The sequence below is a fragment of the Talpa occidentalis genome, unplaced genomic scaffold (genome assembly GCF_014898055.3).
Source record: "Talpa occidentalis isolate TD23 unplaced genomic scaffold, MPIMG_talOcc4v2.1 talOcc4.5, whole genome shotgun sequence".
NCBI lineage: Eukaryota > Metazoa > Chordata > Mammalia > Eulipotyphla > Talpidae > Talpa > Talpa occidentalis.
This window is the reverse complement of record NW_023604861.1, coordinates 90,320,329-90,336,274: the sequence shown is the minus strand read 5'-3', so window position 1 is coordinate 90,336,274 and position 15,946 is coordinate 90,320,329. Positions and strand designations below refer to the sequence as shown.

General features: G+C 37.1%; 1 protein-coding gene across 8 annotated transcripts in view; it reads right to left on the bottom strand.

Annotated features, from left to right (window-relative positions):
* The window catches only part of CTNNA2 (catenin alpha 2), a 1,153,910-nt gene that overhangs the window by 65,572 nt on the left and 1,072,392 nt on the right, over positions 1-15,946 (bottom strand). For all 8 annotated transcript variants that reach the window (XM_054701781.1, XM_054701778.1, XM_054701779.1 and 5 more), the window contains one exon: positions 7,085-7,236. In XM_054701781.1, the coding sequence (XP_054557756.1) occupies positions 7,085-7,236 (152 nt within the window). The remainder of the gene's footprint in view (positions 1-7,084; positions 7,237-15,946) is intronic.

The window sequence follows — 15,946 nt, the reverse complement described above, 5'->3', positions numbered from 1 at the left end:
GCTACTGGCCCTGCCAGCCTCACAGGACTCTAGGATCATATGTACATTAAAATACTTTGTAAATGATAAAGATGAACTAAATTAACAAGTGATAGTGATAATTATTAAGCTTACCAATAAAATATACACCTAATAACAACTACAAGAATAATAATGAGCAGCAATAATTTTTAACACCTACTGTAGCCCAGGCATTCAGCAAAAGGATTTAATCTGTACAACATTTTAACGAAATAAATTTAGCCCCAATTTCAAAGATGTATAAACAGGCTCAGATGTATTAAGTAAATTTTCCAAGATAATCACACACTATTAGCCCATGCTTTTAACCATCGCAAATACTACCAGGCAAATGGATAAACTTAAAATATTTTCTTGTGCCTTTAACATGCAGCAAGCCCATCCAAAGCATCCATATAAATAGTTCTGTACATGTGCAGTTTGCTAATTGCATGTAAATGTGTCTCCTACTCATGCTGCTATTTTTTGAATTATTCATTTTTATAAGGATGAGTTTTACTTTTTAGTTGGTCAAGCACCTCTGCTAATTAAAGGAGACATATGAGAGTTCTGTTGGGAGCAGAAACATGAGGACATAGCTTGGTAAGTGCAGCAGGAGAGGTTGGGTGACGTAAGAAGGACTTCCCAACAGCTCTCTACACCATTGGAGTGAACTAAAAACTAGAAAATAACATTAATGATTTTCTAAAGCCAATATATAGCAAAATCCCAGTTAGTCCCAGTTAGGATTGACTGGCTACTGGCCTCTCTAACCTGGATTACTCTGGAGGTCTCTCAACTCACTCCTTGCTTCTGCCTATGCCCCTTACATTCTAGTCTCGACGGCATAGTCACATGGTCCTTCAAGTTCTAAGCCAAATCATGGTCTCGCACTCAGAAGTTTTCAGTGCCTCCCATCTCATTCATTGTGGTCCTTAGGCCACACCTGTCATTTCATCTGCCTGAAATATGCTTCCCCCTAATAGCTTTAGGGTATTTCTTCCTTCTTCTCCAACCAAGTATTTTTTCAAACATCACCTAATTAGTGATTTTTCTTTTTGTTGTTTTTTTTAATATTTTATTTTATATAATTCTTAGATCATATTTCATTTTTGCACAATGTATGCATTATCATTTTGGTTATAGTCCCCATACAATTGCACCCCCCCTTATTTTGACCCTAGTCCTTCCTCTCCCATTCTCTTCCCCCAAACCCCCTAGTGTGTCTATGGTGTATAGTTGCCTGTTGATTTTGATTTTTACTTTGTATTAATTAGTCTTTTTCCTGGTCCCAACTCATGATTACTCTTTTTATTATCTACATAATCCAGTGCTCTATCCCCTTTATATTACCTTGTGTTTTTTCCCTTCCCATAGAAAAATAAATAATATTTTGTATTTAACTTGTTTGTTCTCTGTCTCCCACTAAAGGTCTCTAACTTTCTTGAGGTCAGGGGTTTTGTCTAGTTCTGTTCTCTCTATATTCAAGACACCTCCTAGATTGTGGGATATCTAGTAATCACTTAACAAATTTGATATGAATGACCAAGATCGAGTTACTAATTTTTTTTTAAAAATCATACTTAATCGTTCTTCATTAATTAAGAAAACAAACTGAGGTTCTTATGGACTGTATGGATGACAATAGTCTGTAAAAGACAAATCAGTTTTCTCACAAATTGTTTATAAAGTCATTTCAACCCATAAATTTCTAACTATGACAAGTTCCCTGACACAAATCCCTGCAATTATGCTAATATTGTTGACTTTTTGAAAAAAAAATTTCATTGACTAATGATATAAACTTCATCCCATCAGGATGAAGAAATTATTTCTTGGAAACCTACTGAGTGTCAGATCTATGGCAGTGCAATTTATGGCTAAGATATTATTTATCCTTATTTGAAGATAAGGAAACTGAGACAAGGAAAGGAAATAAGCCTATCAATGATCCCAAAATAGTAAAGCAACAGGTGCTCAACCTTTATTGCTTCCAGCTCTCATTATCTCAGTAATTTTTTCATGGTACCTTAGGGCTAAATAAAATATTACCTAACAGTTGATTAAGCAGATAGATCGCAAAAGTGGATCATGTTGATTGTATACAACAACTTAGTGCATGTTGTACATTGTATTCTACTTATGGAATACAAGTGAATACCCACTGAGCTTCTGTTTTATCATAGTAACCACCAGAAACCCAGCTTCACAAATATATGATGTCATCAAAAGGAACATACCAGCCCAATGTTTAAATCATGAACTACCTTCAGTTAATATTTCATGCAGTATCTGAGAGATACCCAAGCTTTTCAAATTTTTTAAAATATCTTGCAATGCTGCAAGGCATCTTCATGCACAGTGCAGGAAATGAGAAGTTAAGTGATAGACCTTTATCTAGATCTGGTCCTAAGCCATACTGCTTTCCTTTCTTCTTTCAAAAATATCAAGCTCAAACAACCAGTTATAAAAGTTTAGTGTATCAGTATTATAGAATTTTTCTAGGGTCATTCTTATGAGAAGCAATGACTGTTTTATTGCCTACAGATATGTTAGCAACAAGGTGTTATCCTCTTCTAACCTACCCACTTATTTCAATTTTCAAAATTAAATATTTAACTCGGTGTCATAAATATATACTTGGTCTTCATTATTTGTAGATTCCTTATTTGTGAATTTGCCTACTGGCTGATATGTATTTGTAATTCCCATTTAATACTTTCATGATTATTCATGGACACCTGCACTGTGGCAAAAAAAGAAAAATTGAGTCACCCCAAGTGCACATTCCTAGCTGAGGTAAATCAACATTTTGCCCTGCCTTCTTGTTTGAGTTCTTATATTATAAATGAGAATCCTTTTGCAGTCTATTTAGTGCCATATTTTTGCATTCTCATGTTTTTTATTGGTGATTTTCTCTGCTTAAAATGGCCTCCAAGTATCACTGGGAGGATTAGGAACACGATCTAGTATTCCTAAGTACAAGGAGTTTGGGTTACAAAGAAAAGACTTTGTTAGGTAAGTTTCCTTTAAGCATGAATTATAGTGTGATTGGCCAGGAGTGTGATATTAATGAACCAAAAATATTAAATAAATTATCTTTAGTTAAAAACATACATAAAACAAGGTGCTGCATGAACAATTGATAGAAATGTGATGAGCAGTTTATGGAACCTAATCCTGCAAGGCCCCTAAGAGCAATGGTTCAACATTCAGCAATTCAGTGTTCACAGCAACATTATAGAATATAACTACTTCAAATAATGAGAGTCAAATGTATACTGGCCTGTGAGACTTGTCTATTCATTTTTTAAACTATTGTGCTGGATTATCAGAAATTCCTGTGTTGCTGATAGATCACTGAGGACATGCCTTAGGAAGAAGCAAACAAAAAATAATCTGTTGGAAGAAGGGCAGATGAGTAGACCTGTTCTAGGGAAGAGGCAGGGCCCTGAAAGCCAGGGTTGGTGTAACAGAAAGGACAAGCTTTGTTTACTTCAGAGAATTGCCAGGAGCTGACCTGGACTACAGAGATACCAACATCACCACCTAATATGCTGATTAATGAGAGGCAAGGTGATGAAGAATTTGATACTCAATGCCCTTTCTGCATTTTTTTTGAGGAAAAATGATTTATAATTTTCCAAAGGTTAATCAATCCTTTAGGTGGGAATGGGTCAGGTGTGCTGGGAAAGAAACTACTCTCTATCTTATTGTCTTTCTTCCTGCCCTAGCACAATGGGATTTTATTTTTAAAGTAGACTTAATCATTATATTCATAAAGCAAACCAAGAAATTATTTAAATACAAAATGAAGCCATGTGAACACTGAATGGAGAAAGATTTTAAATATAACAATTTGTACATATTGTGCATTTCTCTCTTCTAAGTTTTAAGTGGTGTGAAATCCATCTGATCAAATCATTTGAAATGTTGAGGAGAAATGACACTTCATGTAACAAAGATATGGCATTTTATCTAAAATTATGTTTTTTTATAGCTCATGAATGAATAAATGAATGATGGTTATAAACTTCCTCGGCCTCCCAGATGAATGGTTGTCACAAAAATATGAGGGCTAACAATGCAGAAAAATGGCAAAAGAGGGAATATGATGTCTGCAGGATTATAGTGGGATTTAGTGCCAAATGCTTTGAAAACATAACTCTCATGGTCTATTACCTTATTTCACAAGTTAGTGTGTAATGGAAAGAAATTATCTAATTTGATTCAGGCTATTCTGCCTTTCCTTCTCCACCACTTCTCATAACTTTGCTCCGTCATATTCTTATTTCACTAGGTATCTGCTAGCTGCCCCACACCCTATACATGCGTATGCAAGTACTGACCACTGTGACAGACAGTATCCCACAGGGAAGGGAAAAAAAAAGTCACTATAAAGAAGACAATAGATATAAAGGGAAATACTATAGTAGATATTACTATATCTAATATCTAGAGTAGATACTCTAATATCTATGGTAGATATTAAAGGATCAACATTGGTATTTACATAAACAGAAAGTTATTGGTAGTTGAATAATTAGTATTATTGAGGGAGAAAATCTGGGGGAAGATTTGAGCTAGATCTTGAAAGATGGTTAACAAATTGACCAATTTTATTTTTTTAAAGATTATTTATGCAGACAAGAACTGGGGTACAGGCAAGAGGTGTGGGGGGTGAGAGGATTCACCAGAGACAGAGTGGGGAACAGAACAGGTGGATTGACTGAAATACACTGCCGAGGGGAGCAGCAGGTGAGTCAGGAGAGGTCTGCTGTGCCATGTGGGTAGCTCCCTGGTCAGGGATTGAACTCATGCTGCAGTGGCTGCAGATAGCTTCATAGGTTGTGTCTTAACCTCTTGTGCCAACAGAGAGGCCCACAAGTTGACCAGATTTAAAAGGACAAATTAGAACATGAAATTCATCTTTGAAAGTCCCCAAATTGATATTCTCCAAATTCAAACTTTATACTCTTCATTGTTAAGTATAACTTTTATTGCCTGATGCAATTTATGGAATGCTTTGAACATTTTGAATTGATCATAGAATTAAGGAAAACATTTAATGTTTAAACAATCAGGTTAGCATACAGGACAGGAGAGCAGAAGATATTTTTTGCACTCCTAAGTGAAGGTTTGGTAGATGTTTCACAACAAACATGAATGTCAGTGAAGGGGCAAAGAGAGACCCTTTTTTATGAAGTCCTTCTACACCTGCTCAGAACACTTTAGAAGGATGTGTTATGCTCTGAATGCCAAAGTTAAAGACCACACATTGCATTAATGGAATGATTTCAAGGCTATTAGGATATGGGGGAAAATTAGCATCATATATGAAATTGCCATGGGATAGGGATATATTGTCTAGAGAGAACAATATAGCACACATACTTATTAAAATCTGAGGGGCCACATGCAGAAAATGAATTAATAGGTTGTTATTGCTTTTTATTGTGAGTGGAGGTTGGTTTTCTTGGTTTAGTCAAATTAATGGTATTACTTTGGCTTACACAATGGTATTTCTAAATGTCACAAAAGGAGAGGATCACCATGGGTATTAACATAATATTTCAATGAAATAACCAAACAATGAAAACTCTGAAATTAATTTCATAAGCAGGAAATGATCTATTTTGGTTGTTCATTGTCAACTATCAAAGCATATAACATTACAAAGCAGAAAAATACAAACAAGACTCATATTTTCTTTTTTTTAAAGATTTATTTATTTATACAAGCACTGGGTACAGTCAGAAGCACGGGAGGGTGAGAGAATTCACCAGAGCCAGAGCGGGGAGCAGAACAGGCAGAAGGACCAAGGTACACTGCTGAGGGGAGCAGCTGGTGTGGCAGGAGAGATCTGCGTGCCATGTGGGGCCCTTGCCAGCAGCTGGGGATCGAACTGGTGCTGCAGAGGCTGCAGGCAGTGCTCAACCCCTGCGCCACCAGGGGAGACCCCATATTCTATTTTCTACTGGATAACATGACTTTAAGATCTCACTGCATGGCCCCATCTCTGCTTCAATCGTAATAGCCATATATGTATCTGTGCCATCAATTGAGCTTTTGAATATTTAGTTGAGGAAATAGTTCTTTGGCTAAGAAAAGTGTTTGTAAACCAATATGTGAAACTGTTGGAAACATGAAGGGCAACAAAAATAAATAAATCTAATTTTATAATGGAATATTATGCAGCACTAAAGAGGAATGAGGTAAACTATGTGTCTTAATAGAAACAAATGAAGGCATATCGTAGATGAACAAACCCAGTTTCAAGTGATATTTTCATTACTTATATGTTTTCTAGGCTGTGTATGTAATTAAACCTACCTTACAACAGAAGACAGTATAAGACAGTAGGGTAGATTGGCTGAAAGGTCATATACTCTTATTTATAGTATTTTAATTATTGGTTGTAAGGAGACTATAGTTATGCATCACTTTGTGATCATAATATTACTAAAGTGTGTAAGCTTCAATTATTTCCATCGCACCATTTTCTGATACTGCTGGGAAAATATTAGGAAGAGGACACAGAGAATAGTGGGGCACTCCTAAGTTGGTATTAAATTAAGCCAACAATGCTTGCAAGAATTAAGCAGAGGGCCTCCCCAGTGGCACAGCGGTTGAGCGCTGGGCTACGAAGCTGCCCTCAGCCTTCGCAGCACTGGTTCGATCCCCGCCAGCTGGCGAGGGTCCCACAGGGTGCGCAGACCTCCCCTCAGCAGTGTACTTCTGTCAGTCTGCCTGTTCTGTTCCCCACTCTGGCTCTGGTGTATTCTCTCACCTTCCTGCACTTCTGACTGTACCCAGTGCTTGTATAAATAAATAAATAAATCTTAAAAAAAAAAAAAAAGAATCAGGCAGGGCATCACTCTTCAAGACAGCCAGTGCTGACCTACACTCTCTGTGATCAATCACCCTGTTAAAAGTGAAAAGCCCCCATCCAACCTAAACTAGGAGCTAAAAGGCTTACCAAGTTAAACTAAATGATAAAAACAAACAAACAAAAAACACAGTATCTCTCTGGGATTGCTACTGGAAACTCTGGTCAGCTTTGAGTGACAGAGATCTCACATACCCTGATCATCAGCACAGCCTTTCTGATGTCCCGAACGCCATCATACACCAGGCGAGAGGCATCGATGAACTCATTCTCCTCAAATGGTTGAGGGACGTTGGCACTCAGGGCTTCAATGGCGACCTCTACTTGCTCAGCAAAGCGTGGCATCACTGGGTTAAACAAAGTGAAAAGCAGCAAATTAGACAATCTTTTCTCAAGCTCCCTTGTTCTAGTCTTTGGTCAAGGTGGCAGAATCTGGCCATTCCAACAGTTCAGTAGAGCCCATTTAGGATGGATCCAGTTTGGTGGTCTTTGTACCAATTACCCTTAAGACGGGAAGTAAACCATTACTCCATGAATGGGAATGGCATGTAAAACAGAACATGTTTGGTTTTCTGCCCAAGGTTTCAAAAACTTGTGGTAATTGTGTCTTACTACTAATATCATGCTATTGTAACCTCAGCTGATTTCCATTTCTGTAAGTTACTAGCTATGAAACTAGCTATCCTAAGGCAGGATACAATGGCAAAATGTACACAAATATATTAGATGTCATCTGACCCTCAGAATGCAGAAAACAGTAACAATGGAAACAACAAGGATGTGCTGAAAAACAAGCATTCATCCACTGTTGGTGGGGATAAAAGTTGGTGCAGCCTCCAAGGAAAAGTGTGGCAATACCTTAAAAATAAAAATGTAAATCCCATATAATCCAGAGATGCTAGGTATTTACCCAAAGAATATGAAAACATTAATGTGAAGTGACTTGTGTACCCCCATGTTCATAGTGACATTATCCACAATTGTTAAGTTACAGAACCAATCTATGTGCCCAATGACAGACAACCAAATAAGGAAATTATGGAATATAGACTTAATATGATGTAGCTATTAAAAAAGATGAACTAGTCCCTTTTTGGACAAAATGGATAGACCTTGAGGAGATCAGCCTAAGAGAACTAAGTCAATAAATGGCATACCGTTATCGGGTATTTTCACTTATCTATGGAAAATAAGTAACCAAAAATCATACACTGGCAAAACACAACAAAAGCCATTCTTATACTTTGTGATAAATGTACTGTTGACCAGAGGGAACCGTGGAAGGAAAGCCATAGGGCACTAACATAGGACATTTGGTAAGAAAGAGTGAAGCAAGTGCACATATAAATAGAAATGTAACCCCCAAATCAAATGAACATGTATATGACTGACAACTTAATAAAAGAAAATGTACCTAGGAGTGGAATTGCTGGATCCTATGGAAGCTCTATCTTTAGTAGGTCCAGAAATCTCCACACAGCTCTCCATAGTGGTTGGACCAGTTTGCACTCCCACCAACAGTGCAGGAGAGTTCCTTTTCTCCACAACCTCGCCTACATTTGTTGTTGCTAGTTTTTTTTTTTTTTTTTTTATTATGTGTCATTCTCACTAGTGTAAGATGGTATCTCATGGTAGTTTTGATTTGCATTTCCCTGATGACAAGTGATGTTGAACATTTTTTCATATGCCTTTTGGCCATTTGCATTTCCTCTTTGGAGAAGTTTCTTTTTAGCTCTTCTGCCCATTTTTGACTGGATTATTTTCTTTGTTATTGTTGAGTCTCATCAGCTCTTTGTAGATTTTTGTGATCAGTCCTTTATCATTAGAGTTGTGAGCAATTCCACTCCTAGGTATTTGCCCAAATGACACAGAAACATTAATTCCAAAGGGCACCTGCACCCTTATGTTTATAGCAGCACTATTTACAATAGCTAAGCTATGGAAACAACCCAAATGCCCAAAAATAGATGACTGGATCAAGAAGATGTGGTACATATACACCATGGAATATTACTCAGCAATCAAGAAAGATAAACAGATGCAGTTTACAGCAACATGGACGGAGCTAGAAGGGATCATGCTTAGCGAAATAAGTCAGAAAGAAAAAGAAAAATACCAGATGGTCTCGCTCATAGCAGGAATTTAGAAAACCTAAATAAGGGACCAGGAAAAAAACTAATTAATACAAAGTAAAAATCAAAATCAAGAAGCAACTATAAACCAGAGCCACTCTATGGGGGGTAGGGGGGAAAGGAAGGATTAGGGTCAAAATAAGGGGTGGGGGTGCAATTGTATGGAGAATATAACCAAAATGAAAATGCATACATTGTGCAAAAATGAAAAATGTAAGAATTATATAAAATAAAATATTAAAAAAAAGAAAATGTAACTAATTTCAGATGTTTAAGTCCATTTTGCGAGCAGCAGACTGCAGCCTACATGACTTCACAATAGTAAACTGCGAATTAAATGATACAATCCATACCACTTTTGTTGAGAATGCAGGCCTTGAGACACTGAAGGGAGGGGGTGGCTGTGGAGGGAGGCTAGTGGAAGGACACTGAAAAGGAGAGGGAGAAATTTCAGGATACTCTAACAGAATGCCCAGGCAAAGAGGAGACAAATAGGTTCAAACATGAAATTGACTTTGTTCCATTTTTACCTGGACTGCCTTGATATGAAAAAAGATGCATATGTAAGTTTCTTAAATGTTGGCACCTCTCCTATTTATTTATTTATTTGTTTGTTTTTTTGTTTGTTTTTTTGTTTGTTTGTTTATACATGCAGGAACTGTTGTATAGGTCAGAGGTGCAGGAGGGTGAGAGAATTCACCAGAGACAGAGAGGGGAGCAGAACAGGCAGACAGACTGAAGCACACTGCTGAAGGGAAGGGAGCAGCAGGCAAGACAGGAGAGGTCTGCCCCGCCATGTGGGTTTCTCCCTGGCTGGCCGAGAATCGAGTATCGCACCCGTGCTGCAGAGGCTTGGGACAGATTCACAGCACAGCGCTCTCCCTTTTAACAAGAAGACCCACTGGAACACTGGAGGTTTGTGGAAAGTAAACTAAAGAAGTTTCTGAAATACTTTTCCTGGCTACTTAGAAAATTCTGGTGATTCACTGATTCTTGGAAATTATAAGTTTTTCAGCTGTTATCTTTCAATAATCAATTTGTATGGCAAATAAAAACCAAAAGCACAATTCATTTTATTGACAAAAACAATAAAAAGAGACATAATTCATCTATTTCCATTTCTGAACATTCATGCCTGATTCATCTTTATACACATTTTCATCCTCTGTGGATATGTTAACATACATTTTAATCCTTAAGAGTGAGAAATTCAGCTGAATTACTTTAGTCTCTAGGGTCAGAGTATTCAAGATAAAATATTCCTAGAAAAATATATTTCTACTACTAGGAAAAGTCAAACTATTTTTTTAAAGGAGGGTTAGAGGAAAAAGTAACCATTCTTACACAGAAATTATCAAAACCAAAGCATGCATGAAGTGAATTTCCATCTATGAAAGAATTACTGTTTGGTTTTCTATAATTTTGGACTTTTTCACTTGGACTTTTGAACTGCATTTATATAAAAGGCATTTAGGGACATTAAATTTAAGTGCTACAAATATAAATAGAATGCAAATATAATTCTAAAAGCTACCACATTAAACTCAGATCATTTTAGCTATCCACTGTATTGGGAATAAACTCTTTTAAGTGACTAAACCTAAATAATTGAAATTGACCTCCTTATGCATGGAATCATTTTTGTATGTATTTGATACTTTTACCTGAGTACCTTTCTTAAATGAAACTTTAAACACCCTTCCTTTCTTAAGCTGAATGTTCTGAGTAACTTGATGTCTATGCTGCCATCAACAACTCTAAGATGACCATCAGCAGCTCTATAGATATACTATCAGCAGCATTCAGCTGCATAAATTTCACTCCTATGGTACAACCAATAAATCTTATACATGAACACGAGATAATTCCCCCTACAAATCAATAAGGAAACAACAGAAAAGTAGACAAAATATTAGAACAAGCAATTCTAAGGAAAAGAAGCTCCACATTATATATGAAATACATGAGCTGTTTGAGTTTAGTAGTAATTGGAAAAATTACAGTGTAAAGCATGGTGTTTCATATAGGTGAGATTGGCAAAGAAATTAAAGTCTAATAATGTCTATTTTACTGAGTATGTGAAGAAATGGGACCTTTCTACTGGAAAGGAGTAAGAAAAAGGATATAGTAACCTTAGCAAACACTTATGGCAAATCAAGAAAAATGAAATTTTCTAAACCAAACCAGTTAGCTGGGACATTAGCCAAGGCATTGCCAAATACTTACTTCTAAAGAGCCACAGATTAACAGGACTGAAGACACTGGAGCATCAGTACCATCTTTGTGTGTCTCTGGTTACAACTATTTCTTGAGGTTGTATATTTTAAGAGTTAATAAAATTTATATAAAACCTGGGAATAAAAATAATGGCTTTGAGGGATCTCTTTCAATTGACTCTCTCCCAGGTCTATTTTGAGTCTTTCAACTCAGGCGCCAGCATCGTGACCTGCTCACTCCAGGTTCATGGACACTACCTCTGGGTGGGGCACAAAATGGAATTAGGGATATTATTTTTTTAAGGATTTATTTATGCATATAAGAGCTGGGGTACAGGCCAGAGGTGCAGGGGTAAGAGGAGTCACCGGAGAGAGAATGGGGAGCAGAACAGGCAGACTGACTGAAATACACTGCTGAGGGGAACAGCAGGTGAGACAGGGGAGGTCTGCTGCGCCTTGTGTGTTGGCTCCCTGACCGGCTGGGGATTGAACTTGTGCTGCAGAGGTTGTGGATTGCTTCATAGTGCTGTGCTCAACCCCTTGTGCCACCAGGGAGTCCCCACACTTAGGGATATGAAAGAGGAGACAGCCCATATATCAGAGTGAGAAGTCGAAAGGTCAAGGTGTTGACTGGGAAAGCAAACAGAAAAGAAATGTCATGTGTGAGAAATTTAAATATACAAAATAGTACTATGCTTTATTAAAACATGACTTTTTATTACACATGTTCTAAAAAGATATGTAAGACCTTAGGTGTAACACCTTTAAGAGGACAAGGAGAAGCATGTGATTAGGTAGAGGTCTTAAGGAAGCTTCACGTTATCTCAAGTCTTAACAAAACTATGAACCAGATTAGGTAAAAAATTTGTATTTGTTAACCACAGGATACAATCAGGGTATCAATTAATATTAATCTTTTTTTCCTTCTTATATCTTTTCATAATTCAAATATTTAAAGAGCAATCCAGGGCAAGCCAATGAATTACCATCCAGGGTAGCCTCTTACAGTGTAAGATTCAAAAAAATAAAGTTGTAAACCTCATGACCCAGAGCATAATAGAACCAATTTGATCAGTTCTATTAAACGAAGAAGTCCCTAAAACTGTGACTGTAATCAAATGCTTACTATTTGAAATTCACAACTGCCAGCTGGATAGTTGAGTGAGACAGTTCTCATGCAGTAGATTCAGCTCCCATGCACACACCTCTTTTTTGCATAAACAATGTTGATGGAGTCTAAAGAGTTGTGGTGATGTTGTGTTTGGTTTATGTAAGGTCACCTTGAATATGATTTAGTAGATTATTTAGTTAGAAGGAAATGCAGGAGATGACACGTCATCTTTGTCCACCAGCCACTATGCCTGATTCTATGCCTAAGGGAGAGAGCGGAAAGCTAAAACATAACAGAATTTCATGAGGCAGCTCTGGGACCTAAAACATGCCCAGTATCAAAACCCCAAGTTTGGAGAAGGGATCTATTTGCTGAATGTCACTAGAGAGATTTAGGAACTGTACTGTTGATGTGACATTATCAAAAGCGGCAAAAACAAGTTCCTTTTATGAAAAAATTGGGTGGAAAAAACTAACACTTCCAAGGGGAAAAAATAGTGGGGGCAGGATTGCTGAATCCTTTTTAAATGGGGCTCAGAGTACAATTTGGCCTTCATATTCCATTGGCATTATTATACTCCAAGCTAGAATTGAACTCTTCATTTTACTTGCTGTACCCAACAAGAAATCTATTTCTCCCACTATAAGCCAGTGTTTTTTGGGTCTGCTCCTTCAGAAAAACCTTTGTAGTTGCTCCAAAGTACACTGAATCTTACAAAGGGCTTGGTAAATGGCTACTGCTCTTTAACCAATATAACTTTGCTTTCTTTCCTATTTTAGCTTTATCCTGTGTTGATTTTTATAAATGGATAAGATAGAAAAACAGAAGTTTATAGAACCATGACCTGTCTTCACAGAACCTAAGACATTAGTTTAACTATGAATTCTTTTTTTTAAATATTTATTTATTTATTTATTTGTTTATTTATTTGTACAAGCACTGGTACAGTCAGAAGCTTGGAAGATAAGAGAATTCACCAGAGCCAGAGCAGGGAGCAGAACAGGCAGAAGGACTGAAGTACACTGCTGAGAGGAGCAGTGGGCATGGCAGGAGAGGTCTGTGTGCCATGTGGGACCCTCACCCGGCAGCTGGGGATCAAACCGGCGCTGCAGAGGCTGCGGGCAGCTTCGCAGTCCAGCGCTCAACCGCTGCGCCACTGGGGAAGCCCTAACTATGAAATCTTATAACACTTTGGCAGTGTCTGAAAAAATTAGATGCCTCAAAAATAATTCTGAGATAGAAAAAAAATTCAAACCACTTCAAATATGATGTTGCTTCTGCTTCCCACTAATTAGAACAAAATACAGCCTTGCCTTTGTGATTTGCACATTATATATTAACAGGGTTTCTGATATAGGATTATATAAATAGAAGTTCCTTTCCACTTTCTGATTTACATCTAAAAATGTAGACACCACTTTAGTGTTATTTATCAGAAATACTGTCTTGCTCTTAATAGCTTATGCCCTGAAAGAATGATCAAAGTTGGGAATAAACTTATAAATTCTAGCTATACTTTTGTATGCAGGGTGCACAATGGGCCACAAGATGATGACATTCCATGAGTAATGAAATCAGCATTAAGTATGCATGTAAGAATCAAGGTCGCCTCACTGTAGTGTTGATCGAGATCCTGAACCAGAGGTGAGGAAGATCTGGACTGAATCCTCCTGAGAGACTTAGAGGTGAAATTTCAGAGCACAGGACCAGTCAGAAAAATGAATGAGGAGTTGTGGTAGCGATGCAAATAGGACTGCTAACAAGCATAAAGGAAAATCCAAGGTTAACTAGAGGGAGTGGGAATAAATGGCCAAGTAACTATCTAAAAGGCCCATGGACAGTTTTAAATACTCTAAGGACTACCAGTTTAAGACAGAGGGAACTATAAAATCTCTCTCTCAAGATGCAAAAAAACACCTGCCAATAGTTCTTGATTCTGTCTTCCCCACCTATTCCTACACATACTCAAATTTCCAATTAGACAGATTTACGTCTTTATTTTCAGATACAACATAGAAACATACCATACCATACCTATGTGTCCATTATTGACTTATTTCATAAAGAAACTTCTTTTCTCTTTGGTCCACATGAATCCCCCCCCAATATTAAATATCCAGTTTAGAATCAAATGTCATTGCGAAGACTTCCTTAATATCCAGACACCCCCAAACTGGCAGCTCTTCATAGTTTTATAACATTCTAATTATGCATGTGTTATTAGAGTGTTCAGTGAACTCTAGGATTTTTGACATTTCTGCCTGTGAACTGCTTCACTTAGGACTCCACCACTTATGCTTAGGCAGAGATGTCTTCATTCTTTCATCATAAGTTCATGCTTCTGGTGCAGCTGATTGATCCAGTTGGGAGAAGGTAAGAAAGAATAAGATATAGGAAGGAACTTAGTTGTTAGAGTATTTCAGGGACAAAATGAGCACTTTATATCTCACATATTAAGTCTCTTTTTGTCCATTACTTCATATTAGCTCAGTAATTTTATTGAAGAGTTTTATGAGTCATTAACCAAGTTGTTAGTGGGCATCCTAGGTTTGGTCTCTATGTACCTTTCAGAAACCTGATTTCAGAATTTTTTCAAGACTACTTGAATAGAGGATTCAGCACTGAGAACAAGGAAGGTTCACTGTGTATTCTTTACTAGTTACCAAGGTCAAACTAACCAGGCACAGGGTTACCAGTTGTGTTGATGCAACTAGTCAACAGACTCTTGAGTGTGTTCCTTTAAACAAAATTTATTACCAGGGCTAGAGAAGAGAAAATAGACAAGGATCCTGTTCTGGAGAAAGAACCATTATAATAAATGTTAACATAAAATAGAAAAATAAGAATGAAAACATCTGGAAATATCTGGAAAGAGAATAAAATATCAGGACTAGGATGGAATGTGGTAAATGCCATAGTAATTAGCACATTATACACCCCCCCATCACAGACTGATATTATGCCTCCATTTTAACAGTTGGAGTTAGGTAAATAATTAGGTGTTAGTGTAACTGGAGCCAAGAAGTACTAATTTGAGCTGACTCTGGAGGACAACTGCAATGTTCCCCTACAGCAGGAAAGTACTTTCCTGTTTGTATGTTAAACACTTTTCTATAGGTTAAACATTCTTTATCCAAAATACTTAGCATCAGATATTGCTAAGAGATTTTATTCAAGTGGCCTGCAATAAGACACTAGGTAAAAGAAGAAACTACAGAAAGTCCTGGCTTCATGGACTTTCTATAATAGGCTGATAGGTTCTTGGAAACTGAGACTTTAACCAAAACAACATACAACAAAAGTAGGTCCTTGAATAACATGTTGTTCAAGCACAGACCGGGAATTTTCCCCTTCAATATTATAACAAAACAACATGAACAAAATATTATTTCAGTACCTGCTATATGAAAGGAGAATATACTGTAAAATATTGGTAATCTGAATTTACTCAAAGGGAAATTTGAGTGGCTGGTGTTTGCAAGGTTCTAAGTTGCCTTGATAGTTGAGCATCTAGATCCACAAACATAATTAGGGAAGAATGAGCCTGTTTGAGACAGAAGCTCTAAGTCATACTCAGTGCAGAAGTAGAACTAAAGCA